General features: G+C 38.7%; 2 protein-coding genes across 11 annotated transcripts in view; both read left to right on the forward strand.

Annotated features, from left to right (window-relative positions):
* The first annotated feature begins 762 nt into the window (after positions 1–762).
* Positions 763–4,487, forward strand: LOC124112431. The gene is made up of 3 exons (XM_046472530.2): positions 763–965; positions 2,695–2,838; positions 4,274–4,487. The coding sequence occupies exons 1-3, from the start codon at positions 801–803 to the stop codon at positions 4,343–4,345; spliced, it is 381 nt and encodes a 126-aa protein (XP_046328486.1). The 5' UTR covers positions 763–800; the 3' UTR covers positions 4,346–4,487.
* A 4,885-nt stretch (positions 4,488–9,372) lies between these two features.
* The window catches only part of LOC124112434 (cyclin-dependent kinase 8-like), a 32,554-nt gene continuing 14,581 nt past the window's right edge, over positions 9,373–27,345 (forward strand). The window contains exons 1-13 of one of the 10 annotated variants that reach the window (XM_046472533.2): positions 9,373–9,568; positions 10,789–10,857; positions 11,431–11,503; positions 12,477–12,587; positions 14,823–14,963; positions 16,899–16,956; positions 17,305–17,436; positions 18,479–18,622; positions 19,217–19,286; positions 19,897–19,969; positions 20,664–20,761; positions 21,637–21,733; positions 23,728–23,751. In XM_046472533.2, coding sequence (XP_046328489.1) covers positions 9,438–9,568; positions 10,789–10,857; positions 11,431–11,503; positions 12,477–12,587; positions 14,823–14,963; positions 16,899–16,956; positions 17,305–17,436; positions 18,479–18,622; positions 19,217–19,286; positions 19,897–19,969; positions 20,664–20,761; positions 21,637–21,733; positions 23,728–23,751 — 1,221 coding nt within the window. In that variant the 5' untranslated portion in view covers positions 9,373–9,437. The other 9 variants (XM_048384555.1, XM_046472540.2, XM_048384556.1 and 6 more) reach the window with 9 other exon arrangements.

Genomic DNA, 27,345 nt, shown 5'->3' on the forward strand with positions numbered 1-27,345 from the left:
GATAAGCATAGCCTATGCTTTCTTCATGATGGAAGTAGCACCTACCGCCATCCAGCAACAGGTACGTACTCTGCTTTGGGTTTGTCTGTTTCTGACCCATCTCTCTTTAATGAATTTTCTTGTTCAGTTCATGGTGATTTGTGCGGCAGCGATCACTTTCCTACCGGACTTAAAGCTATCTCTCACTTTGTGGATAGTTCTATTTCCAATGGCAATTTTCCAAGGCTGATTTGCCTGTCTTTTCGTACTTTGTTTAGTAATCGATTGAACACTGATCATTTAAAAAATGATCTTGACCATTGAAATTGTTTTCTGATACCTTAATAAACATTGCCACTGAAACAATCTCAAAGACATCGTAAACTCCACGTGTTAGTATGACTGCCAAAAAGCTACAACAAAAACAGGAAATAGCTTTCAATAAACATCAGACTCAAGAAAACCTTAAGCACTTAAGGATATCAAGAGTAAAGTCTCGTAGAACAATTAAACAAATAAAATGTAGCAGCTGCAGACATTTTGTTTGCAAATTGAGAGAGAGAGAGATCCCACAGTGTCGTAATAAACACAAAACTTATGTTACCGATGTTTTAGATACACTAAAGTATGTTTGCTAATTTTTTTAACTTTAATGATTTCACAAAACTGAAGTTATTGTTGACACAATTACAATATTTAACATATAATTTTACCAAAGTTAATCACTGTGGTTCGCTCCGGATTAAATTGATCCGGTATAAACTAATGCATGTTTTCCGGATTTCAAGGAAGTCGGATTCCATTTCCGGCTACAAACAAACATGGCGGCACCGAAACGACCGTGGGATCCTTGGAAAGTGTTTGATGTTAGTGCAGATGAATTGAAAGCTGTGCAAGAAAGAGCAAAGATGCGGTCTGCATTAAAAGCGGAATTTCAAAAGAAAGTCACAAACCCCCACCAAGGTGCAAACAATGGAGGATTTATGGTTTGTATCTTTGTATGACCTTCAGCACTCAGTCTTACCGTTCGTTCACAACACGGCCTTCCCGGCATTTGTTATCAGCGAGAGAGTGATGCGTCACAGGGCTAATGCTCCTAATACAGTAACAGTGTTTATAAAGTTCCCCGAGTTTAGTCATGCTGTAGTACTGCTACCAGGGCTAAACGCTCGTCTATAAAATAACTTGCTGTCGGTGTCCTGGTCACTTCGACGGGCAGATTTTTCTTACTTCATAACCTAATTAGTCATTGCTCATGTCCCTTATTTTCAAGTCCTTGACAATGTTAACACACCTACGCTGTAAGCAAATGGTCATGTTATTGTCTTTATGTTGCTAAAATTGGTCAGATGTCGGTGATAGAAACTTAACATAAAAAGTCCACTAGTCCTTATTTGTTTAAAATCTAAACATGCTAAACAACATTAGGATACACACATCTAGTGATAGAAATTGGCACTAGTACTCAAGTCCTCGACAAAAGCCCTAATAGTTAAGGTATCACAAGGACAAGTAGAAAATTGCCATTTTCAGAGATATTCATAAGCTGATTTTACCTGACATATTTGCACAAGTTTATCAAGATACTCAACCTGTCAATGGTCTGACACATATTTCACATCATATCTGGCTAAAACGCTGACATGCCATGACAGCCCCACATTTTGCTGGCAGAAAACACCCCATTTGTCGCTGTCCAAAATGCCTTTGCACAGACTCACTCAAAATAACAACAAACAAAACATAGCAAATTGTGTGTTTACCAGTGCTTAATAAAAGTCTAATCCCGCGCCAGGTTTCAACAACTTATTTCTTCAACTTGATTCTATGTATTTTCATATTAAAATTTGGTATCCTCTGTGCTCTTCTTGCTCCTATGATCATAATGATTATATGAAAATAGTCAGTTATCATGGTTATAATATCTCAGCCATGTTTACTAATTTTCAGGTGCACAAAATTTTTGAAAAAGCAATTATACTGCGAGAACTGCCGAAGGCATAGTAGCCTATGACTAGAATTATGCACGATTCAGAGATTTATTCAACATGTTAAAATATAACATCATCTCATGTAGGAAAGGAGTTATGTAACACTCTGTGGAAGATAAGGCCGACAGAGTACATGGAGTATGTGTACATGTATTTTGTAAAGCATATCACTTAACTAATAGTTAAAGTGTCATTCTCAGAGCTCCAGATAAGCTTTTGGTGTAGTGGGTATTTTACCCATGCATTTTAAAATTATTGGGTATCAGTAATTCTATCTGGGTATTAAAATTTCTGTTACCCACTAGTTTTTACACATGTGGGTATTTAAGTTAAATATTTAAAAACACTATTCATCTAGTCCCTGCAAACTGGTGTTGTGTGGGTTCGAGAGCTTTATAGGACTCAAAAATACTGCGATACTTCCACAAGAAAGTGGGATGGCAAATGATCATGATGTAACTGTCATCGTGGAGTTTGGCAAGGTTGACGTAATGTCCGTATATAATTTCAACATAAGTTGCTGATTTGCTAATCAAATACGCAGGGTTACTTCCCAATATTTTGATGATACGCGCAAGTTTTATTTTTGTAGCATATCTGTAATGTTCGTTGCGTATTTGATACGCTTGAATTTTATTTCTGATGCATATTTTACGCAGATACTCAGCTTATCTGGAGCTCTGCATTCTGGATAAAAATGATGTGTCTTGTGGTTCTGTTTCAGTTTGATCCTGCTATACAACGGTTCATGTCGATGAGGTCATCCCAGGTTGATTACTTCAAGGCTTCACCTAAGACTGTGTGGCAGGGCTTTGCTTTCGTCATATTGCCAGTAGCCATTTTCTCATATCTGACTATTTCAGGAAGGGTAAGTGTTCACCTTAATGTAAGATGATGCTCTCTGTAGGGCTGGCAAAAAAGATTGATAATCGGAATTATCATCGATGGGGAGAAATATTAGCAATTGTCGATATGAAAATTGTGTCATCAATAATACCTTACATAAATGTTTATTGCTGAAGATGGAAAGTAACTGTTTTTGTTATATCTCAAATGTCCACTAAGAAGTCCCTGAATAAATATTCCACCACTCACCAGTAGATTAAAATATTATCTGTATCTCTCTCCCATAAAACAGCGGAAGATCAAGCAGAAAAAGCAATACATATGTTTCAGTAAAGATAACAAATGTGGAAACTTAACAAGGGGATAATATGTCTTCTGGTGGAAATAAACATAAAAACCAACAAGGGAAGCCAACAGTTAATTGTCGCTGAAAACTACAAGAAGCCATTGACATCAGGAGGCACCAGCAAGCCATGAACGAAGAAACCTATCTGCTTTGATTATTGTCTGTGCTGGTTAATCAGCTGGTTTCCATTTGTCCATTGCTATTACCTATTTGTGCTAATTACCTACAGCCTCCTGTTTGCCCATTACCTATTACCAGTCATTTGACTATGGGGTGGGGTTATGCATTAGGAACAAAAGTTTTTTTTATAGCTTGTTAAATTTTGGGTAGGGGAGGTAACTCTGGTCAGTTAAGGGATTTAGATATCCAGTACCTTGTTTCTCTGGACAATATTGGAGAAAATGCAGGTGTCCAGATAAACAAGGTTTGTATCATGTGTTTGCACACATAGCATCTCGAACCAGTAATTACTGTTATACCACCATGAGTATAATAATTGTTATCGTGTTAATGTACTGACACCAGGGATGTATCTGCAGGCTCATCAGCCGATATTTGGCACCACACCAAGTGTGCTGCAGATGTCAGAACAAATTCCAAAATTGGGATTAAAATTGTCCACACTCCTGTTATTAGAGTTATAACAAACATGACTACTGTTTATTTTTATATCATTGCATTGAATGCAGTGTTAAAATACAATGTTGTTTAATCTGAGTTTGGAACGTAAAAAAATGTTTTTCCCCAATTTAGGGGGCTGGGGGCTGGGGGCTGGGATGTTGTCTGGATTAGATAGTTTTTCATTACAGTGGCAAAACCTGAGATATATATTTTAAATTAAAACTATGAACCTGAATATATTTTTAAGAAAAAACACCACATTTTTTGTGGCTGCCAGTTATTTCAAGAACTTTCTTGGACAATTTCTGTGTGTGTGTGTGTGTGTGGGATGGGGGGGGGGGGGGGGGGGTTAAAATCTACCTCATCCCCTCCTCCCTCCCTCTCTGAATATCAAATGGTCAGTCCCTTGGCTTGTAGTCCTAGCTATATCCTAGTGTCACTGTGTTGTGATTTAACAGCTCATTTCATGTTGCTGCTTCCACTGTTTCAGAGGGAGAGAGAGAAGAAGTATCGTGCTGGTGAGATCAGTTACAAGGACAGAACGTGGAAGTTCATGTATTAATGACACTATCTAGATAAATAATGGGGAACAGCTTGGGAACTTTATTCACCTTGGATCCCTCAATGGTCGAGGACAAGTCATTATCCTGGATAACGTTGCCATAGTGTGTGTAAATTCAGGAATAAATACGTTGTGTGACATATGGAGCTTGTTGTCCTCATCTATCATCTGTCTTTTTCTCATCTGGACCAAGCATCCAAGTTAGCTTACTACATGACATGCTTGCCGCCATTGGCCTGCATGTCATCTGTCTTTCAACTTACGACTACAACATGCCTCGTTGGAAGGATCTCAAAATGTAACTGTAGCGGGATGTGTCAGTTATTAATATACCTTCCTGCACTGCTGACAAGGGCTGTTTTTTTGTCATGGATTGTCAACTTTTAAAACATGAAGATACTATGGTCTGGCTGATATTAATTTCTTTTAGATTTAGTCAGCCAAATAAAGGATGAGAACTCATTTGGTGAGTGGCATTTAGATAATGACATTCAGAGGGTTATCAACTTTGTCTAATGAACTCATCGCCAATTGGCAAAATATGTATCTGCATCCATCACAGCGCATAAGAAGAAAAACTTTGGCTTGAATTTTGAAGAGGGTATTCCATGTTTTGGTTATTGAATATTGCATTGCAAGTTGGTTCAATTGCTCTAAGGAGCTTTGTCTGGACTGTCAACATTTTGAAGGGACTGGCAATTTATTATAGACATGCCAGTCCGACTGGAGTTTATCTAAATTTTAGACACTAGATGTCTAGCACCATAATGGGGATAAGATTTGTTCATTTTTAATTTTTTTGAAAAGGATTACAAATCCATTAATCTAGGAGTCGGAAGCATTCATACAGATTGTAGTAGCAAAATGGGACTTACTTTTGTTCACACCAGTGAAATAAAATATCAAAGAAAAACAAAAAATTTAATAAATCAAACTCTTATAAACCATAATGAATATATGTCTCAGAAACCACAAGACCCTGACTGCTGAATTTTAGGAACTAAACTTAAATGCATTCATCACATTAAACTTTTCAAATTAAGAAAAAATAAGAGATGTGATCAGTAAAGCCTAATTATAGAATGCCTACTCAAAACAGATTTGACTTTATAACTCTTTAAGTATCTTATTGTTCCAAAAATGCAGTTGAGGCCCAGAGAGCTGAAACTTTCTGAATATTTGTCAACTAGTTTTAGTGAAAATTGAAAGACATTCTTCTGTTGAAAATGCTTAAGCTTCATCTGATAATTATCATTTGTGAGCTGATTTGTAGCACTTCTTTTTGTTTATAAATTAAGCTTTTTAAAAAAAATCAATATTGCAAGGGAAATAAAATATTTAATTTGATCACAGTGTTAGAGGTTGAGATGATAATGATAGTGAGTTTCTTTGGCACCACTTTCTCGACTCAATGACCGACACCATGTGCCATAACACCGCTAGCACAGCCGATATAGTAGCTGCTCAGTGATGGTCCACTAGTCCTTATAATCTTATAATGATAACATATATTGCAGAAGCCTTCAAAATGGCATATTGTCTTAACTATTGGGCAGTTTAGCAAGGTCTATACTTTAGTACAAGTATATATATAGTGCCAATTTCTATCACAGACCTCACCCCTCTCATGATAAGGCTCTTTCAGCCAAGTCAGGTTCCTTTTGAGTGTAGGGGGCGGTCGGATAGCCTAGTGGTTAAAGCGTTCACTTGTCACGCCGAAGACCCGGTTCCATTCCCGACATGGGTACAATGTGTGAAGCCCATTTCTGGTGTCCCCCGCCGTGATATTGCTGGAATAATGCTAAAAGCGGCATACAACCATACTCACTCACTATTACTTTGAAAAGATTGATTATGAAGAAATATGAATAACGATACCACTCTAGAGATATCATTGTCAACAGCATCATGTATACCACCATGACTGTGTCAACCTAATACCCCATGTTCCTTGAAAATAATAAATGTTTCAGGAAGTCATTGTTGTGTAAACATAATTACTAGTTTTGTTTTCACAATATGTTTCTTTGTTGAGGTGAAGTGATATTCAAAATAACTCTGTCAAGACTTCAGAAGTCCAGGTTTAAAGGGAAACAACAACTTTGAAAGTACTGAAATATGATTCGGCTTTTTCTTCGTGGATAAATAAAGGTGCTTATTATGGACTATAATCTCGACTGGTTTGACTTGTGTTCGGCGCTATTCTCGCTGCGCTGCGCGATTAAAACATACCCTCTAGGTTCGTAGTTCACCTTTCACCTCTTACGATAAGCATAGTCGCCTTTTACGGCAAGCATTGGTTGCTGAAGACCTGTTCTACCCCGGTTCCCTGAGTGAACAGTACATCACATATTATATAATAGGAGTGTTCTGTGACATTAAACCAAGTGTAAATCAGCTGCAGTAATACAGTTAAAGATTGAACTTTACATCGACAACTGTTATTTTTGCAAAGGTATTCAAATTTAACGCTAGGATCCAACAAGTGAGAAAAAAAGTTTGCAGATTAAATGCAAATGCCCCATTTCCTCGCTGAGTAACCTATTTGCTAATCGGCAGATGCATCTACATAATTCAACTCAATCACGCCACCTTGCTATGTTATATTTTAGTTCCTTATCAAGGAACTAATCTAGTTCTTAACTTGAAACCGCCACCATGATTAAGCGAAACTACAATCATTTAAGTCAGTCGGCACATACATTCTTAAAGTTGTGTCCAAATAGTGTCATTGTTATCTGGTCACAGTAGTGTATTCTCTAACGTTGTACCTACTTCGGTTAAGTGTGTGTGTGTGTGTGTGTGTGTGTGTTCGGTTTAACGCCTCTTTTTTAACATTATTCCTTATATATTGCTGCGGGTATGGTGCTGACAAACCTAGAAACATAATCGGGACGAACCGGGATTTGAACCCACAATCATAGGTTTCTGGCGTGCTCAAGGGACGCAACTCTGCACAGCGAATCGCGGCGCCTTAGACGCCTGGGCCACCGTGCCCCCAACTCCTGTTGAGTAGTTTCTTTCTCTTATCACTAACCGCATCATTTTAATGCACGTCAGCCGAAACACGGTACACGTGGCACAAAAGGAAGATGCGGCACGTGTACTGCCCAAATAACACACTTCATAGCATGTCTTCACAGGGGCGCAACTAGGCTAATTTTAAGTGTTGGCAAAACCAATTTGAAGAGGGCGTGATAAACCATCTACCACAAAAATCTAAAAGTGCGAATAGATTCCGATTTTCAAGTTAGACAATAAATATCACGTTCGACCGTGTTGAGATTTAATTAATAATTTACTGCAAAGATGGTAAACTGGGGTTTACTTATTTTTTTTTAAATTGCTTTTTTAGGTGTAAAAACAAATTGTTTTTTTTCTTAGACGTAAGCTATAATAATAGTTTCGCCCCTGCCATATATATCCCCGAAAACCCATAGTGAGAGTGGGAGTCAATATTTAACGTCGTATCGGTAATATCTCAGCAACACAGCGCCCAAATCAGCTTCTTAGACATAATATTCTCAAAATGGCAGGATCGGTGTGTGTCAGGCAGGTGGGTGTCAGTACACACAGCCATTGGATAGGAGACAGGTGACTATAGTTCTAGCCGGGTCAGTTCGCATTCCTTATTTCAAGTATTTCTTAATCAGTTACATCCAAATAGCTTTGGAATGAAAAGACATTCCAGTACAATTATCTCTTGAATCAACACCCTTCCAAAACTATGGTCGCGATAATGGCTGGAACACGTAGATTTTACGAGCCCCTCGGTCGGATGGTGGACTCGATATTTTGAGACGTTCATGATTCTCAACTTAGAACTCAAGCGGGAGCGGGTCAAAACGGCCTCATGTCAGAATAGCCTCAAAAGATAAAATCAAAACGGCCACAGAAAAAGTCAAAACGGTCACAACCCATACTCAAAACGGCCACACAAAAAATGTCATAACGGACACAGAGAAAAATAAAGAAAACAAACTCAAGTATTGTGTTTACAGTTTATAACACCATATGCACACATATCTTAATTCAGCACAACATCACATTAAACCCTTGGCCCATTGTTTGAAGCGCATAATATGTTAAGCAGCTCAGATGGTGTTATGTCGCATCAATTGTTCAATCACCAGTTTTACTCTTCACGAATGGAACAACACGTGAACTCTTCTGGAAGATATCACATTGAAATAACAACATCTAACATGTATGGTACTCTGTATACACATCCCCTGCTCACAATGGATATTCATTTATTATTGGTTGGTTGGTTTGTTGTTTAACGCCGCAATCCAAAATATTCCAATTATATGACGGCGGTCTGTAAATAATCGAGCCTGGACCAGAAAATCCGATGATTGATATCATAAGCATCGATCAAAGCTATTGGGATCGATGACATTAATGAACCAAGTCAGCGAGCCTGACCACCCGATCCCGTTAGTCGCCTCTTATGACAAGAATCTAGTCGCCTTTTACGGCAAGCATTGGTTGCTGAAGACATATTCTACTCCAGACCTTCACGGGTCTCATTTATTATTAATAGGTTTGATGTTTGTTGTTTAACGCCGCACTCAGCAATATTCCAGCTATATCACGGCGGTCTGTAAATAATCGAGTCTGGACCAGACAAGCCAGTGAGTAGTGTCCCCTGGATAATAGTTTTTCAAAAAAAATAACTGTCCATTTTTAACACGTTTCATGATAAAGCGCTTGTAAAATATTATCAAGCTTCTCACAGCGATAGTAGAGTGTAACGAATGTGTCACGCGCTGGGAAGGAGCTTGAAATATTATATGACAAGGGAGGTAATACATTGACGAAGGGATTAACAAGAACTCCACACAGTGTTGTTATCACCTTATTCGTCATATTTTCTGACACAAACACTCCAAGATATCAAATTATGTCAATAATATACGAAACACCTTATATATCGATGTAGATCTACCAACAAACTGTATCATACTTACCTTAATAATTTGGAAATCGGGACCAAGCGGGCGGAGATATTTATCGCATAACCCTGTCCAGAGTTTGCAGAATCTTGCTGACAGGAACCGCGGCTTGTATCAATGGAAAAGCTGGACATATGATGGACTACGATTTTAAAGTGAAGACAGCCAATGAACGAGCTAAAGTAGAAGATTTGTTCGACTACGAAGGATGTAAAGTTGGTAGAGGAACTTACGGCCATGTGTACAAGGCAAAGAGGAAAGACGGGTACGCGGGGTTAGACATTTATAAATCTTCCAGTGCTCAAGTTAAACAATGCCAGAATAAACTCCATATTGGCGATATATTGTAGCAGTGAGATATGCTATATGTTTAGCGACATGACTAACAATGACTGTTTCTGAATTAGTCAGGACGTAGGGATATTACATGAAGAGAAACCTAGAATGTACAAATGTGTGGAATTTACGAATATGTGATTGTAGAAAGAGGTCAAGCGGTTTCTTTGCCACTTTACTTTAGGACTAGAGATCTTCATCACCTACTCTAGCTTGCTTATTACCAAATTGTAATTTATGTCGTGATTTCTAGATTATCAGGAATGAGTTGAGGGGATATTTTCACATGCTACATCCCCTGGATTCTAACATGTTCTGAAGCAGAATAATCCACCATAACCATGATAACCCATACTGTGCATAGCAAGAGCTATACATCTAGCCTACAAATCCCAATGAGTTCTGGATGATCATGTTTGACTGACTGACTGATTGGTGTCATCACACCCTGAAACGTATCATTGGTCATCCTGTCGGAAACTGGACAATCCGTTCCCACGGAGATCTGTACCTTGTATAGTTTGGCGGACTTGTACACAAATGTTGGATAATTCATGCTTATACCCACCTGTACCTAATCAACTGGATGACACGTACCTCAAAAAGCATTTTCGTACACATTGAAAGTTATATGATCTTAAACGTTATTTCACTTCTAGTTTTATCTGTAGCAATGACCTGGAAATGATATTTGACATCTTGCTATCATATCAACTCGTTACAAATGCAACGAGTATGAAAATAAATGGGTGTGGATCCACCCAAATTTGTGTATGGGCCTCCATATTTGTGTACAGATCATCCAAACAGGTGTACACAGACAAATAAAGAATGAATACTCCAAATCAGGTACGGGTTGTACAGGTAGTTTAGGTACAGGCTAGCCTTTTTCGGTGGTTATGAACCTCCGTGTGTACGGATTGTCCTGTTTCCATCCTGTCAACTGCAGGTTTACCTGACCGAGGCTTGATTGTTAATTTATGTAATATAGCATTATGTAACTGACTGGTGTAGACAACATTCACTAACCTACATTGCAGTGTTCATCGTTTGAGTTAATATTATGATGTTTACAACATGTCAAGGATAATTCCTTCCTTCCTTTTCAACGCCTTATGACTGCATTTGAAACCTTTGCTTTTTTTGTAGCAACTGGCAAGTCTTGATTTATAACCAGGGTATCAACACCACAATTCCAGACCCATCAGAAAATCCATGGTCTGGTAGCTATAGTCACATGATGGTAGCGAATGGTTCCAGGGTATTTTTCACAATAGAATGGAGATTCGATACACTGTGTAACATGGTAAAGTCAAGGATGAGTAAAATGAACATTCAGTTAACTTGCTTACACTCAAGTCACAGGGTGGTGGGGAATCCTAAAGGGTAATGTGTTCCCACGTTATGCCGAATGCCCGGGTTGGACTCCCCACATGTGCACAATCTGGAAGCCTTTTTTGGTGTCCCCCGCTGTAATATTGCTGGAAACAAAGTGGCATAAAACCATACTAAATGACCCTCCATCACACACATATTTGAAAAAAAATTAAATGAAACAAGATGAATTCATGAATGGAGAGTGAGGCAACTTGCCTTGCATGAATATCTATATACATGTATATAAATACAAACAGAGTGTGAAATTTAACTGTCATAACCCTAATGCAAAATAATTGAAATTGATGGGGTCCCTAAATTCAAATTCTATCAATCCTTAAGGACACTGTGATATAAAAAAGTGTATAAATATTCATGGCATTCATGTTAATCCTGTCAGTTTATGCTTTTCAGTGATGGTCGTGAGTATGCCCTCAAGCAGATTGAAGGAACGGGTATATCAATGTCAGCATGCAGAGAGATAGCAGTAAGTAGAAGAATCAAGTTGTAGATTATGGAATTCGATGAGTAATTGTTCCACAAAGCGATCATAGCTCAGTTAACATAGACTCTTCATGGTTGTAGCACCAACATGTTTTGTGCAACAACTTGAACAAGCCAAACATGCCAAAGGGATTATAGTTTTGTGCAGATTTTGAAGCAAACAGAGACATATCTTTGAGTTTCGTTTCTCCTTGAACCCTTTGGCTAAGGATGTTCAGCTGAAATATTTTCATACCAAAATGATTGTCACATTGATTGACATTTCCTAAAGAGTAGATATTTGCTATGTGAACAACTTGGATGACATGTGCAGAAATTTATTTAAACCCGCCAAGATTCAGTCTCTAAATGGAAGAACAAATTTCCCTATTCATGTTATTTCTTATATGAGATCAACATTTTGTATTGCCTTTTGAAGGATTTTGATAAAATGTACAAGCTTTATCAATATTTACCCGTATTTAAATAATGATGACTCCCAGAATACAATCCAACCTCAGCAATGTCGGACAAGTCCATTTCATGAACAGGGGAGTTACGTTTGGTATTTTCCAGATATTGTCATAATTTTCACGCAGATTATCTGTACCTTTTCTCTCAATTCCGATTGTCATATTTCTCCCACATTTGAATGCGATCGTTAGGCAGCTATTTTATGTGTAGTAATAACTAGTGTTATGTCTTGTAGAGGTGACTTATCTTTCACTGATCAATTTCAGCAAAATTACGATTTTTGCTCAAAGGATGCAAAGTGCCTGCCAGTGGCGCTTCGTTTGGAATCATGGATAAATCCCTCAATTTGTGAAAGCCATGATAACCATGACAACCATTCTAAGATTTTCTAAATAAATAATTTTCATTTGAGATTATTTCTGACTTGTGTACAAAGATTAAACTTTGTCAATGGTGCCTTGAACATGTTGAAGTTAAGTACCACTTTGCTTGTTATTTTTCAGCTGCTACGAGAGTTAAAGCATACCAATGTGATCAGTCTACAGAAAGTGTTCCTTTCCCACACAGATAGAAAAGTCTGGCTATTGTTCGACTACTCCGAACATGATCTTTGGGTAACCATCCTCTTCTTCACTTCTTCTATTTTCTTTCCATTTATTTCAGTGATGGAAATTAACTCAAAATTAAACAAGGACGTAGGGCTATTGTGACTCTTTTCTGTTAGTGTTAGCCCTGCAAAAGGTTACAAGTCCTTATGAAATAGGAAGACTTTCAAATTTCAATCTTTGAGGACTTAAGGATTGTGCCAAATGTCTGGCACAGTGATTTGACCATGTTGACAGGGGGAATTGAGTGGATGATATATAATATACAACATGTGTCAAAAGGCTTACAGACCCTATTTGTGTTCCCGTTTACCAGTAATTACCAGTATTTTTTCTGTAAAATTAAACTTGGACCGGTAATTCTTGTGACTGCCAGTCCCTGAGGACCGGCAAATAAAGAACCATATAAATCTATGATATTCATATAAGTATATTTTTCTAACAAAGTCAGCTTGTCTGTTACCATCAGGGTTTCCCCATGTCGATTTTTAGTGCAAGGAAATGACATTTTGCTTTGTTTCAAGGTTAAAAATATATTTGAAGTGACTTCGTCTTGAAATGTTTAAATAAATTGAAAACAGAAAATTGTGACTAAACTTTGTGTGAATGACGTGTAGATCTAACTAAGTTACCTCAAAGATGACGTCATTGCTTTAAACAGGATGTTGAAAGAATAATAACCAGGTAATTTTCATATGTTTTTATTTGTTGAAAGTTGGGACAGACAATAATAAGGAGGGACTGGTAATTTTTAGAGTTACCAGTCCACCAGGACTGACAGTTTCAAGAGCCAGCCGGAACTCTGCCTATGGACTAGCAGAATAATAATTCTATTAGTCCAAGGTAATTCTCACTAGCTTCAGGCCTACACCCCTGACTTTGCATCAATAATCAGTTCCAACACAATTCGGGGCAGTCGGGTAGCCTAGTGGTTAAAGCGTTCGCTCGTCATGCCGAAGACCCGGGTTCGATCCCCGACATGGGTACAATGTGTGAAGCCCATTTCTGGTGTCCCCCGCCGTGATATTGCTGGAATATTGCTAAAAGCGGCGTAAAACCATACTCACTCACTCACTCACTCCAACACAATTCAACAGAGCTAAGGCCAGGGCATGGGTGGCACAGTAGTCTGAGGTGCAGAGTTGTCTCCCTTGACCATGAGTTATGACAAATTCACCAGTTATCATCTTTTGTCTGTCAGCTTTGTGCTTGTGGGTTTCACCAAAGTGGTGTACAGTGACGATCTGCGAAATGTCACGCTTCCTTTCCTCTGTCATCATGGAGACAATAGCTCATGTATACTGTGGTGAAGGTAGTGAAGTTCAGTTTCAGGTTTCAGTCAAGGTTTATGTCATAGGGGGATCCAGAGGTCGGTCGAGGGGGTCCACGACTCCACCCCCTCACTCCATCCCCCTCACTCCATCCCCCCTCTTTGAAAATCAGATTTAGTATGTTGCAGGCAATAAAATTGTCTGAAAGAGGATTTTCATATTTTGGACCCCTCCCTTTTAGAAATGCTGGATCCCCCCTTGTATATCTTGTATATTCATCAATTTAAGGAAAATTGGAAATCTGTAACTAGATGGGTACAATGTGTGAAGCCCATTTCTGGTGTCTTCTGACTTGATATAGCTGGAATTTTTCTTAAAGTGGCACAAAAACATGTTCATTCGCATGTCATCCGTATATCTTATTAATTAATATTTCACCCTTTCCGAACTAGGCTGGAATTCCAGGCTTGATCATAGCGCAACCAGTGGCTATTACGAGTTATATCCCTTCCATGTCCCTCCTATTGACAAATCAGATTTCATCGCTCATATCACTTGCATTTGCTTCAAACAAAATAGTGGCGCCCAGTGAAGATGATCTGATCGATAATCAAGATCTATATAGTAATAAAATGGGTCTTACCCCCCGAAGTACATCGAATCACATGATCACCTTGATTAAAAACATGAAAAGATTTACAAAATGTCTGTCAACGCCCAGGTGACAGTAAACATGCCTTGCAGATCCTGCAGTCGACTGAAATCTGCATGTTGAAATCCATGTTGTTTTTTAACCGTATGTCTAGTTCATTACACGATTTTGATTGGACTATGCATAGACTCATTAGTCCAGCCAAAATGTAACTCCGGAATCACAGCCTAGTTCAGGTAACGCCCTTGCCTCAGGAAGATGGGGTTTTGAAAGAATGTCCCTGTGAGCCATGTAATCACATGTCAAGTATGTCTTTTTCAGCACATCATTAAGTTCCACCGGTCTGCTAAGGCCAACAAAAAGGTGGTCAATGTGCCAAAGAACATGGTGAAGTCACTCCTCTTCCAGATTCTAGATGGGATCCACTACCTCCATGCTAACTGGGTGCTACACAGAGATCTGGTCAGTACCTCAGCAGTAGCATCATCAGCAGGGGTAGACACCATTGGTCATAGCCAACTATTCTGTAGCTCATTTCGGGCTAATGGTTTGTGTAGAATACCTAGATTTTGGGAGAATGCAACTATTCCCTATAAATTTCACTAGTCTTGGGCTAACAGGCCATGTCTGTCCGTTCCAGGTCTTATATAATCAGTTTGTCTGCTTGATCATGTTGATTGTATGAGTGGATGTTGTTATCAGAGATGCATCCAACATGAATCATTTACTGGCCCGAAAAGGGATAACATCCCCTAAAAAGCCTGAATTCGTCAAGCCCTCGATACACATATTTAGTAGTGGTGGGACGATACACCGATTCATCTGTGGATCGCGATTTTTTACTTCTCGATACAAGTATTGATCAACATGATCAAAGTCACACCCTAAGTAAAAAATATGGATTCTAACCTAAATGTTTTGTTCCACTAAACACTAATCAGTAGTGCATGTTCAACATAAATATTTTCTTTTGTTGTGCAATATTTGACACTGCCAACTGTAAATCGTCAGTGTGCCAGGTATTTGGTCTATGAAAAAGATGGCTTACGCAATACAGTTAAGAGTATCGTGATACATATCGGATCATGAGTAAGGTATCGTGATATGTATAGGATCTCACAGTTGTGTATCGTCCCAGCCCTACTATTTAGGTCATGAATATTTTAGAGCAGGTTCAAAAAGAATAGCTACCTGTTACAGAGACATGTTTGTAGTGGTTATTTTTAGTAGTGAACTACAACCCATTTTGCCATATTTGACGGACCAAAATGTTGGGTGTCATTAAAATGAGTAGGAAGTAATTTATTTTAGCAAGTCTTATCATCCAGCAAAAGAATGTATCGTTGCATGATGCATCGGTACACCCGGTAAATGATGCATGCATGATGCACCGGTACACACTGTAAAATGATGCACTGGTACACATGGTAAAATGATGCATGCATGATGCACTGGTACACATGGTAAAATGATGCATGCATGATGCACCGGTACACACGGTAAAATGATGCATGCATGATGCACCGGTACACATGGTAAAATGATGCATGCATGATGCACTGGTACACATGGTAAAATGATGCATGCGTGATGCACCGGTACACACGGTAAAATGATGCATGCATGATGCACTGGTACACATGGTAAAATGATGCATGCATGATACGCCGGTACACATGGTAAAATGATGCATCATCTCATCCATAGCCCTCAGGTAACATTAACCCTAGAAGGCCGTACATCCATCATGCAGTGAGTCACCAGTATTCAAACTGTATCATTGCAGCCTATGAATATTCAAGACTGGGCCCAGGAAAACAGTTGTTTGACATTGAATAACAATCAATACTTGTGTGTCGTGTGTGATAAGCAATCAGTCATGTGACACATTTTAATAACCCTTGAAGATCCGGGTAGAATAGATCTTCAGCAACCCATGCTTGCTGTAAAAGGCGACAATGCTTGTCGTAAGAGGCGACTAACGGGATCGAGTGGTCAGGCTCGCTGACTTTGTTGATGCATGTCACTGTATTCCAATTGCATGGAACAATGCTCATGATGTCAATCACCAGATTGTCGGGTCCAGACTCGATTATTTACAGTCCGCCGTGATAAAGCTGGAATATCACTGAGTGTTGGCGTTAAACATCAAACAAAACACACAAAAACAACACACATTTTAACCATCCAATCCACATTTTGCATATATAGTCATTGCTGTATGTAATACAACGATACTGATCCAAGTTGGATGTCAGTTTTAAATTACATTTGACCACTGGAGACTTCATCATTAATAGAATGCTACATTGTTCCCAGATGATGTCCTCTACTCCATTTTGTATCCTGTTGTTTAGAATATAAACATGATTTCCAGTATTACTGTGTGTGATTCAGAAACCAGCCAATATCCTTGTGATGGGAGAAGGGACAGAACGAGGCAGAGTGAAAATAGGTGTGTAGGACAAATTGTCAAATTTACAATTCTGTGTGGGACTATGTATGGTGATCCCATATCTATACTGCTATAATATTTTTCATGAGATGTCAATATAACTCACTCACTTTATATAATGCAATATTATTATGATGAGTATGTATAGGCAAACTGTGTGCAGAACTATAAGATCATATGTTATCATGATTAGTGATTTTCTTGAACAGTGCCTGTTATGCCTTTCCTAACTTAAACGTGTTGTTGAAGATCTTGTCACAGTCATGTGTACGTTTCAGTTTGGTTTAACTTTTCATGATGACTTGCAGGGCTGTGTACTGAAATATGACTTTCATTGCTATTTTCCAGCTGACATGGGTTTTGCCAGACTGTTTAACTCTCCCTTGAAGCCCCTTGCTGATCTTGACCCTGTTGTTGTGACCTTCTGGTACAGAGCACCGGAACTTCTACTCGGGGCTAGGCATTATACAAAGGCGATAGGTAATGACACAATATTAAAGAAAGAATAATTGTAACAAGTGTATCAGCTAAGAAAATGTCATTTTGTGATATACCATGTTTACCAAATGCTCTCACACACCAAGAATGTAAATGATACAAGCCCCTATTTCGCCCTCTCAGTCAGTTATACGTCTACTAACCCCAACATGTCTTTAGGCTTTATTAATAACATACACATATTTATTCATGAATTCGCAGATTTAGAATTACCCATTACCTTTACAATAAATTTTGCCTTCCCTGGAGAAATTGTATTTGAGGGCTCACGCCATCGCGGAAGTGGTCTAGTGGATAGAGCATCCGTCTAGAGACGGGAAGGTTGGAGGTTTAATCCCCAACTGCGTCATACCAAACGACGTTACGGTACTTCTTGTTACCCTCTCTAGTGCTTGGCATTAAGGGGCTAAAACAAGAACTGGTCGGCTCGGAGTCAGTATTCTGTGGTATTCATGTTAAACTGCGGCATGGTATCTCAGTGGGCTAGCAATACAGAATTGGCATTAGTCTGGACTTTTTCAAGCAGATAGACAGACAGACACACAGACAGACACACAGACACACACACACACACACACACACACACACACACACACACACACACACACACACACACACACACACACACACACACACACACACACAATGTAAGTGCAATAATCTTGGAGGTGACGTGAAACCCCATTTCTCCTCATCCTCTCCATCACTGATACCTGCAATGGCTCTCTACACAGGAAGACCATGTGGAGATTCTTGGTCAATAGTTATTTCCCTAGCAACCTATGCTGGCTGGAAGAGGCAGCCAAATGGATCGGGTGGTCAGACTCAGTGTCTTGGTTGGTCATGTCATCATACCCTGACAACATGGATCGTTGTTTACAATATGAATCACTGGATTGTCTGGTCGACCATATAGCTGGAATATTGCTGAGTACGGTGTTGAACAACAAAAAAACAAAACAAAGAAGACCCAGGAGGCTGAGGAGGAAGAATTTTCGTTATGCTTGTTGATATTTCTTTGCAGATATCTGGGCAATAGGTTGTATATTTGCTGAGCTTTTGACGTCGGAACCAATTTTCCACTGTCGGCAGGAAGACATCAAAACCAGCAACCCATACCATCATGATCAGCTGGATAGGATATTCAATGTGATGGGCTTCCCACAAGGTGAGGGGCACCAGGGAATCTGGGAGATAGCAGGGAATTATCGTGGTCCCTCTATTTTATGAGTCCTCCAACTCTTAGAAATCATGTTTTGGGGTTCTCAGGGTGTAAACATTGGACCACATGCTTGATGTCAGAGGCTGGTCACATGTGGCACACTTGACTGCCATCCTTTTGTCTGACCTTGTGCATGCTCTGCAACTCTGCACTAATTATGTACAGTGTGATTTGTTGTACATTATATTTGTGTAGCAGCGTTCAAACCATGCGAACGGGCTTCACCTCTCTGGTCATGTGGACAAGGTGTCTGACCTCGGATCAGGTGGTCTGTGGTTTGAATCCCACCGTGGGACATAGACATTTTATGGCGGCTAAATTTGCATCCATTCTAATTTTTAGGCATATAGGATGTAATATTTTGCAGCCTGCAAACCATTTGCTGTGAACTCTTTTCTGGTCAGATGTCTCAGTTCATGCTTTGAGGTCTCATGGTAAAGGGAGGTAATCCATGTCTGGAATTAGTGTCATTTGATATGATTATGCATTCCTTTTAATGTGAATCTAATAGTGTCAACTTTCTTTGTTTCTTCATTTTAGATAAAGATTGGGAAGATATACGAAAAATGCCAGAACATCAACAGTTGCTTAAAGACTTTAAGAAGACCTCGTGAGTTCCCAGTAACTCATTGTCGCTTAGTTTTATGAATTGTTCAACATATTCCTTTATTCCTTTATTTTCAAAGGTGTGGCTGGCCTGTTGTTAAGTATCAATGACTTATCAAGACTTGCTAAGAGGAAATTATTTGATCCCAAGTCTGCAGCAAATGTCAGTAAAACTGCACAAATGGGAGTAATAAAATTCTTACCGTATTTACAATTCTTGTTTGCATTATTAGGTTAAAAAAAATAATAGCACTGGTTCTCAGGCAATGGCTTTTGAAAATATGTTGTGGACGGGCAGTGCTTTTTTTTTGGGGGTGGTGGTGTTCTAACTAATATGTAAACAAATAAACTGATGTGTAACCAAATAAACAGTTGTGTACAATCAACCTGGGAAAGGGCCTCCCTACATAAATGTATTCCTTGATGAGTAAAATACTGGAATACAGTATTTAACTACAGTTGGACTTTGAATTTTTAATGATTTTTGTTTGTTTTTATAATGGAAATATAACGAAACAGGCAGTGAACTTTAGTATGATGCGGATGGTGCCCAAGAACCAAGACTATTATTCTTTGTAGCCTTAGTAAGATGTTATGGAGAATGTGTGTTTCAGGTATGTGAATTGTAACTTAATGAAGTATATGGAGAAACACAAGGTGAAGTCGGACAGCAAAGCATTCCATTTGGTAGGTCACACTAGGTTGTTGTCAGTGTAGCTGAATTTCTCATCTGTGGGCATTCTGGGTAAGAAATGGTCCCTACTAACCTACTAATAAGACCAAGAGGTGACAAGATAGTTTAGTGTGGTCTGGCTGAGTGACTTGTTTGATTGTATGTCATTCTACATAAATGGTCATAATATCAACCACATGTTTGTGTGGTCCAGACTTCTTTATTTGTATGCCTCTATGATCATAGGGATACAGTTGGAAATATTGTAACGATCTGGTGGTCAGGCTAGCTGACTTGGTTGATCCATGTCATCGTATCCCCAATTGCCTAGATCGATGCTCATGACGTGAATCACTGGCTGGTCATGTCCATATTTCATTTATATACAAACTGCTGTCATATGGCTGGAATATTCCTGGGTGCAGTGTTAAACAACAATCAACAACATCTGTCACAATGTTACGATGTGGGATTTAATTTGGATCATGTGACATTAGTTGGGGACCTGTAGTGATGGTTGTCTTTGCACATATGTGATGCTTTCCATACTTGCCAAATATAATATTATTCTTTGCACTCTTGAAGCCCAAATCCCAAACCATGGTCTGTTATTACTACTGGACTTAAAAAGGGGGTTATCAATCGAGAGATCTAACAAGCCGTAACCATTGGAACCTGGAGCCTGATGGCTCGTCTTGTCTTTTACAGTTACAGAAGTTGCTGACGATGGACCCGACCAAGAGGATAACCTCAGAACAAGCGATGAAGGACCAGTACTTCCTGGAGGAGCCTCTCCCATCACAAGAGTCAGTACCTGACACAGAACACATACACTACTGTCTTGTCCTTACCATCACAGTCAGTAGCTGACACAGAACACATACACTACTGTCTTGTCCTTACCATCACAGTCAGTAGCTGACACAGAACACTTACACTACTGTCTTGTCCTTACCATCACAGTCAGCAGCTGACACAGAACACATACACTACTGTCTTGTCCTTACCATCACAGTCAGTAGCTGACACAGAACACATACACTACTGTCTTGTCCTTACCATCACAGTCAGCAGCTGACACAGAACACATACACTACTGTCTTGTCCTTACCATCACAGTCAGCAGCTGACACAGAACACATACACTACTGTCTTGTCCTTACCATCACAGTCAGTAGCTGACACAGAACACATACACTACTGTCTTGTCCTTACCATCACAGTCAGTAGCTGACACAGAACACATACACTACTGTCTTGTCCTTACCATCACAGTCAGTAGCTGACACAGAACACATACACTACTGTCTTGTCCTTACCATCACAGTCAGTAGCTGACACAGAACACATACACTACTGTCTTGTCCTTACCATCACAGTCAGTAGCTGACACAGAACACATACACTACTGTCTTGTCCTTACCATCACAGTCAGCAGCTGACACAGAACCATCACGATGCAATTAGATGAAAACAATGTAACACTTAAGTAGTAAAGCCTTTTTCATTTTATTGGTCCATTTATCACCTTCTGCAAATCTGAAACATTAAGGTCATCACCAACGATTGCTTCCTGAATTGAGTGAATGTAACCTGAACTGAAAAGTCCCATTTAAAGTAGACATCATGATGAGATTACCTCACTGCCTGTTACACGGTGACTATCTGTTTCTATCTGCAGTGTGTTTGACGGGATGAGTATTCCCTACCCAAAGCGTGAGTTCATCTCTGACGATGACAACGACGACAAGGCTGATACAGGGAAGATGGCTGACAAGGTACTCACTGGGAGATTGAAATACTCACCCAAACTTTCCTCATTATTGTTTTTTTGATACATGTAAAGGTTAGCATTGATGTATTTCTTGATGCTTGCTCGCATCCCTTGCATCTCACATTGGGCTTCCGGGGTCCTGGGTGAGAGTAGGCCCCAGCGTACAAGAGGGCTTCAGATGGGTTGGCCTGATCCCAGTGGCAGGCTGCTGTGATGAGGCTGGATTATTGCTGACTGGGGCATAAAACAACATACATTCACTCATACTGAATATGAATGAGGCTTTGAGCTCTATTGTGGTATTGTTGAGATTGTTGTGTTACCCCCAATACCAAAATGTATTCAGCCAATTGATATTCAAAGTATCTTAAAAAATTTGATTTATTTTCATACAGAATGACAGCAAATGATATGATAATAAAAATGATATAATACTATGAATGTGCTGTTAGGCCCTAAGGCATGGTCATAACGCTACACAAAAAGTATACTTCCCAGGGAGCTGAAAATGGAATTTGAATGCACACTTATCGATTATTAACCAGAATCTCATTCATCCTAGTCATTTGATCAGTGTGTATAGTACATCCTCATTTTCTCGGGGAACACATGTAGTATAAGGACTCCTTATGTTGTAAACTTGAGTAGGTGTAAAAGGACAAGGCATGATAAGTACACTCTCTGGCCAGCCAGACTGGGAAATGTTTCAGTTGAAACATAAGGGACCTTCCATTAGATACTCTCGGTGGGGCCTGGGATCTTGTTCAGAGATAATTTATAACTACAGCTGCAAAACCAGATATATGACTTTATTAAAACTATGAGCCTGAATAATTATTTTTTGTAAAAAAAAATTGTTGGAAAAATGTATTTTCCATGACACAATTTCTTTTTTATCCAATGTTCTGAAGCATGATGAGTTTATTTCAAACATTTTCTTGGACAGCTTTGTTTTTGGATAAAATCCCAGCCCACACCAAGAGTATCCAATGGTCAGTCCCCATGTCTTAAGCTTTATGAAAGAGTTCACATATGGCTACTGACTAGCATTTTGATTTTATTTTTAAAAAATGTTCTTCATGTGGTTTATTGGATGAGTAAATATGTGTGAAATATGGCAGGTTCGAATGTTTTGTTGGATTTTGTAGGTATAGTCAACAAGAACAAGTTGATCATTTTAGGGGATGGACGTAACAACTGTGCTGCTATTATTACTTGCTTAAAGTTTGTTTCTCAAGACATTAGAAAATCTGCCTCATACATTGTCATAGCTGTGAATTTAATGTTAACATGTGTCTAAACTTTTAGAGTCTAAACAATGCTAAAGGAAATATGCTAGTGAGTCATTTGAACACTTACCATAAGTTTAATTACAAGTTTTCAAAGATCTCCCCGATTTGTTTTTTCAATTTTAGTTTCTTTTCATGAAAGCCCCCTTATCACACCTTGTAATAATTATAAAACATTCCAGCCCTGAATTGACCTGTGAAGGACATTGTATGACCTCATTCAGGCCTAGTTTCACAAGGCTAGTCAAAATAGTCTAATTTTGTGAATGTTTCATAGAACAATTGATCTGTCCTCTGATATTCAAGACTGCTTCTGTGGTCTAGTGATAGAGCATCCCACTCGGAGAGCTGAAGGTCTGGGGTTCAGTGCAATACCAAAAGAAGTTAAAACTTGGTACTTGTTGTTACCCTGCCTGGCGCTGAGCATTAAGGGGCTAAAACAAGGACTGGTCAGCTCGGAGTCAGCATACTGTGTCTGAGTGGGGTATTCATATTAAATTGTGTCAAGGTATCTCAGTGGGCTAGCACTATAAAATCGGCATTAGTTTGGACTAGTACAAGCAGCCACACACACACACACACACAAACTTGATGTTAAACCCCATTTCACCTCTTTGATATTCAAAGAGACATGTTGACTCCAACTGTTCGAGATGTTGCTTGTGCAAGTGAGTGCATGTATTATGTGTGTGTGATATGTGTTATTCAGGTGAAGCTTGGTGCTGGGCAGAAAGTGAGTATGAAGCTGTTAGCTTTTCCTCCCTCATCAGCCGCTGTAGTAATACTCATGTACTGTGTGCTCTCTTAGCAGCTCAAGACCATTTCACTTCGAAAACTGAAGCAAAATTGTAGATATCCATTCTGGTTTTCATGGTGTCAGTTTAATTTGAGGCAGTATTGATTCATTTCAAGGTTTCTGGGTTGTTTTTACTTTTTGTTTTGTTAATTTCTGAATTTTGAAATATGCATTGAATATAGTAAGGACATTGAATATATTTTATGGGAATTTTATGTTAATTCTTGACAAAGCAGCCTGAGGTTTTAGTCTTGTTAATTGGGTAAAAAAATGAAGAAGTAAAAGGACACTTGCCTCGATATAACTAATACTAAAGCCTTATTCAATTTAATTGAACATATGATACTGATTTGAACAAACATTTGACAATTTTTGAAGATAGTCATTTTGGTGGCCATCTTGGATTTTCATCCCTACCAGGGGGCACTGCATGCTGAATTTGAATTATATTTAGCATTGTTGCAATTAATCCTGAATAAATCTCAAGATTGACCAAATAATTATGATATGTTGAGTATAAATTGGCATCATGTTGTTGGCCATCTTGGATTCTCTATCACCAGGCGGTGCTGCTCATCCATATCAGAAATACTCAGAATTGTTCAATGTATAAGTGTGCCAAGTTTGGTGCCAAAGTGCATGATTTTGACCAAATGCTAAATTATCCGGCCTACTATGCTATTCAGTGCAGCATTCAATCCAACTCACCCACTCATTCTAAATCATTGGGACCCAGCGTTTAGTGAAGTTAGTATTACTTACAGGCAAAAAGTGTATAATGTCATGTAGATTTAGAGACGAAACCTTGGAATAAATTTATCCACGCCTTATTTAGAAGCATTAAGGATCCAACTGTGGCTGATGCAAGATATACTCTCAGTGAAACAACCAACTGAAAAGGCATTCTGTGTTCTGACAAGGTTTACAACTGAAGTAGATGTACCATGGTCGTCTACCACATACATAGTAGGCTCCCTACAGTATAAACCTTCATATATTCTGTTGATGGGAAGCATATTTGTCTATCAGCTATGATACTATGAGGGGTCTCTTAATGAACGAATTTTGAATAGAGACGTAATTGGAATGCCTTTTTAGGAATGTTTCACAGAAGGAAAAGCATAACAGCTTTTTGATACTTAAACTCCTCAGATGAAGGGATGTATTTGAAATGTCCTGGTCTGTGTGTGTCATGGCATTGTGCATCATATTACTCATGTTTCATATCGTCCATAATTAAAATTATTTTGTGTATTCACTTTTGTGTGATGTTGACAATGTGTTCTCTCCAAGGCATGATCGGAATTCGATATGGAGACAGTATATTTCTCATGTGAGATGGTTCTCTTTCATTTGAGATGTTGTTTCAGCATTCCTTCCTCACTTGAGATGTTTCAGCAAGCCTTTCTCATTTGAGATATTGTTTCAACAAGTCTTTGTTATGTTTATCACTTGTATCATGTGGAATGACTGTTGATTATGTAAGACACTTCTTAAATCATGTGGGATCTCTTTGCTTTATGTTGGATTAAGGTAATCTTGTTCCTGTTTGTGCTTCAAACACTGAGTGCTTTATTCATTAATGATGACAGTTGAGAGATCCCTTTCCTTATGTAAAGCATGATAGATTTAAGGTGATCCTTGACTGTAGTCTAAATGTAGCTCCCTTGTGTACCCATAAATTTTACCCTACAGTCAGCGAATTTTTCGGAAGCTTGTATTTAGCATATTTTCTTGAGTACAATGCGGACTTGAGTAGAACAGCATTTTACGCAATGCAGAAATGTGCTTCCAGTACGCACAAATGCGTAGAATGAACGCAGCAAAAACATCTTTTGACTTTCCCCACATGTCCTCATGTAACTGAAATAATGTTCAAGTGATGTAAACAAAGTACAAATAAATATCGATGGACCTGTGAAGATCCGGGGTAGAATAGGTCTTCAGCAACCCATGCTTGCTGTAAAAGGCTTGTCGAAAGAGGCGACGAACGGAATCGGGTGGTCAGGCTCGCTGACTTGGTTGATACTTGTCATCGTATCCCAATTGCGTGGATCGATGCTCATGATATCAATCACTGGATTGTCTGGTCCAGACTTCATTACTTACAGACCGCTGTTATATAGTTGGAATATTGCTGAGTGTGGCGTTCTCATTTTTCCTGTAAGGACCCTTCTCATTAGCAATTGGATGTCCTCTGAATCCCTAGTTTTGTAGGTCAAGGTAACACCCTGGTATAATGTACACATGCTAGTCTTGGTTAAAAGTTTTGAGAAGTGTTGATATTTCATAAGTTGTGCACAGTCAAAAACATGGTATCACTTCAGAGGAACAAACAAGCAATAACAAACTTGGTGAAGGAGACTGACAATTGCTATAAAACATCACCAGAGATGAGGAATTAGGATTGCAATTGTATTTCGTGCTAGGAATTGTTTTATTTTATATGCAGAGATTAAGATTAACATGTGTAATTGTCACATAAAATAAACTGGAAATAGCCATCAGCTGTACATGAACACGTTTTAAGAAATAACCTATATAAAAAATAACAAGAGTTTTATTATTATTATGTAACATATACTAATAGAGTGATGTTTAGTTGTGCTTGCAATATACTTGTTAAAAAAATGAATAACCACATGCATAACACTTTGGTCTATTGCCATATATTTGTTTTATGTATGGAATAGTTTGACAAGTCACCACGTCATGCTTTCCTCAGTCCGTCAATTTCGATGGCAAAACCAATATGTTGTCATATAACAGTCAAACAACAACTATACATTTTTATGAGACATCACATGGCATCTATTATAAATACTACTCAACATTTGCTAAGGACCACACCTTTGACAAAGATGACTATTTTGGTCCTTAGCAAATGTTGATTAGTATATGTATCAATTCTCGGACAACTAAGGTGACTTTCAATGCGTCTGTAGCGTCTGATCATGGTTGCTGTAAAAAACAGCAAGTTGGTGCGATCTGCCGATCAGTTCACACACAATCATGACAATTGCCTTGCAATTAATATAAACGATTTTGAATGAGATTTTGAATTAAATTTATACATAGATTACAGTCCAGGGCCCACTTGCACAAAGCAATCTTAGCGCTAAGATGATCTTAACTCCCATACTTTAACATAGGCTTACAATAGTTGTAGTGCTAAGATCACTTTGTGCAAGTGGGCCTTGGTATACAAGGAAAACTCTTTATAACTGTGCTGGCAGAAATTATGGTGTCTTTGCTTTGGGGAAAATAATTACAACTCAATATCTGCATGTGTTATGTGCACCCCCCTGTACACAGCTGTATTGTTTTTGTAAAAAATGTGGGCACTGTACACAAGAAAATATGGTGAGTTGGAGTCTGCATATGAAATCTTTTTTTGTCTTTTGATTTAGTGGAAAAATGTGTTTAGCTGGTGATGCGAATAGAATATGGGATCCTATAATGTGATTCCTTGACTCACCAGTGAGGCCCTTGAGATTTACTGCTATTTTTTAATCTGGGGACCCTTAGTCA

Source organism: Haliotis rufescens, unplaced genomic scaffold (assembly GCF_023055435.1).
Source record: "Haliotis rufescens isolate VD_foot unplaced genomic scaffold, xgHalRufe1.0.p SCAF_5, whole genome shotgun sequence".
Taxonomy (NCBI): Eukaryota; Metazoa; Mollusca; class Gastropoda; order Lepetellida; family Haliotidae; genus Haliotis; species Haliotis rufescens.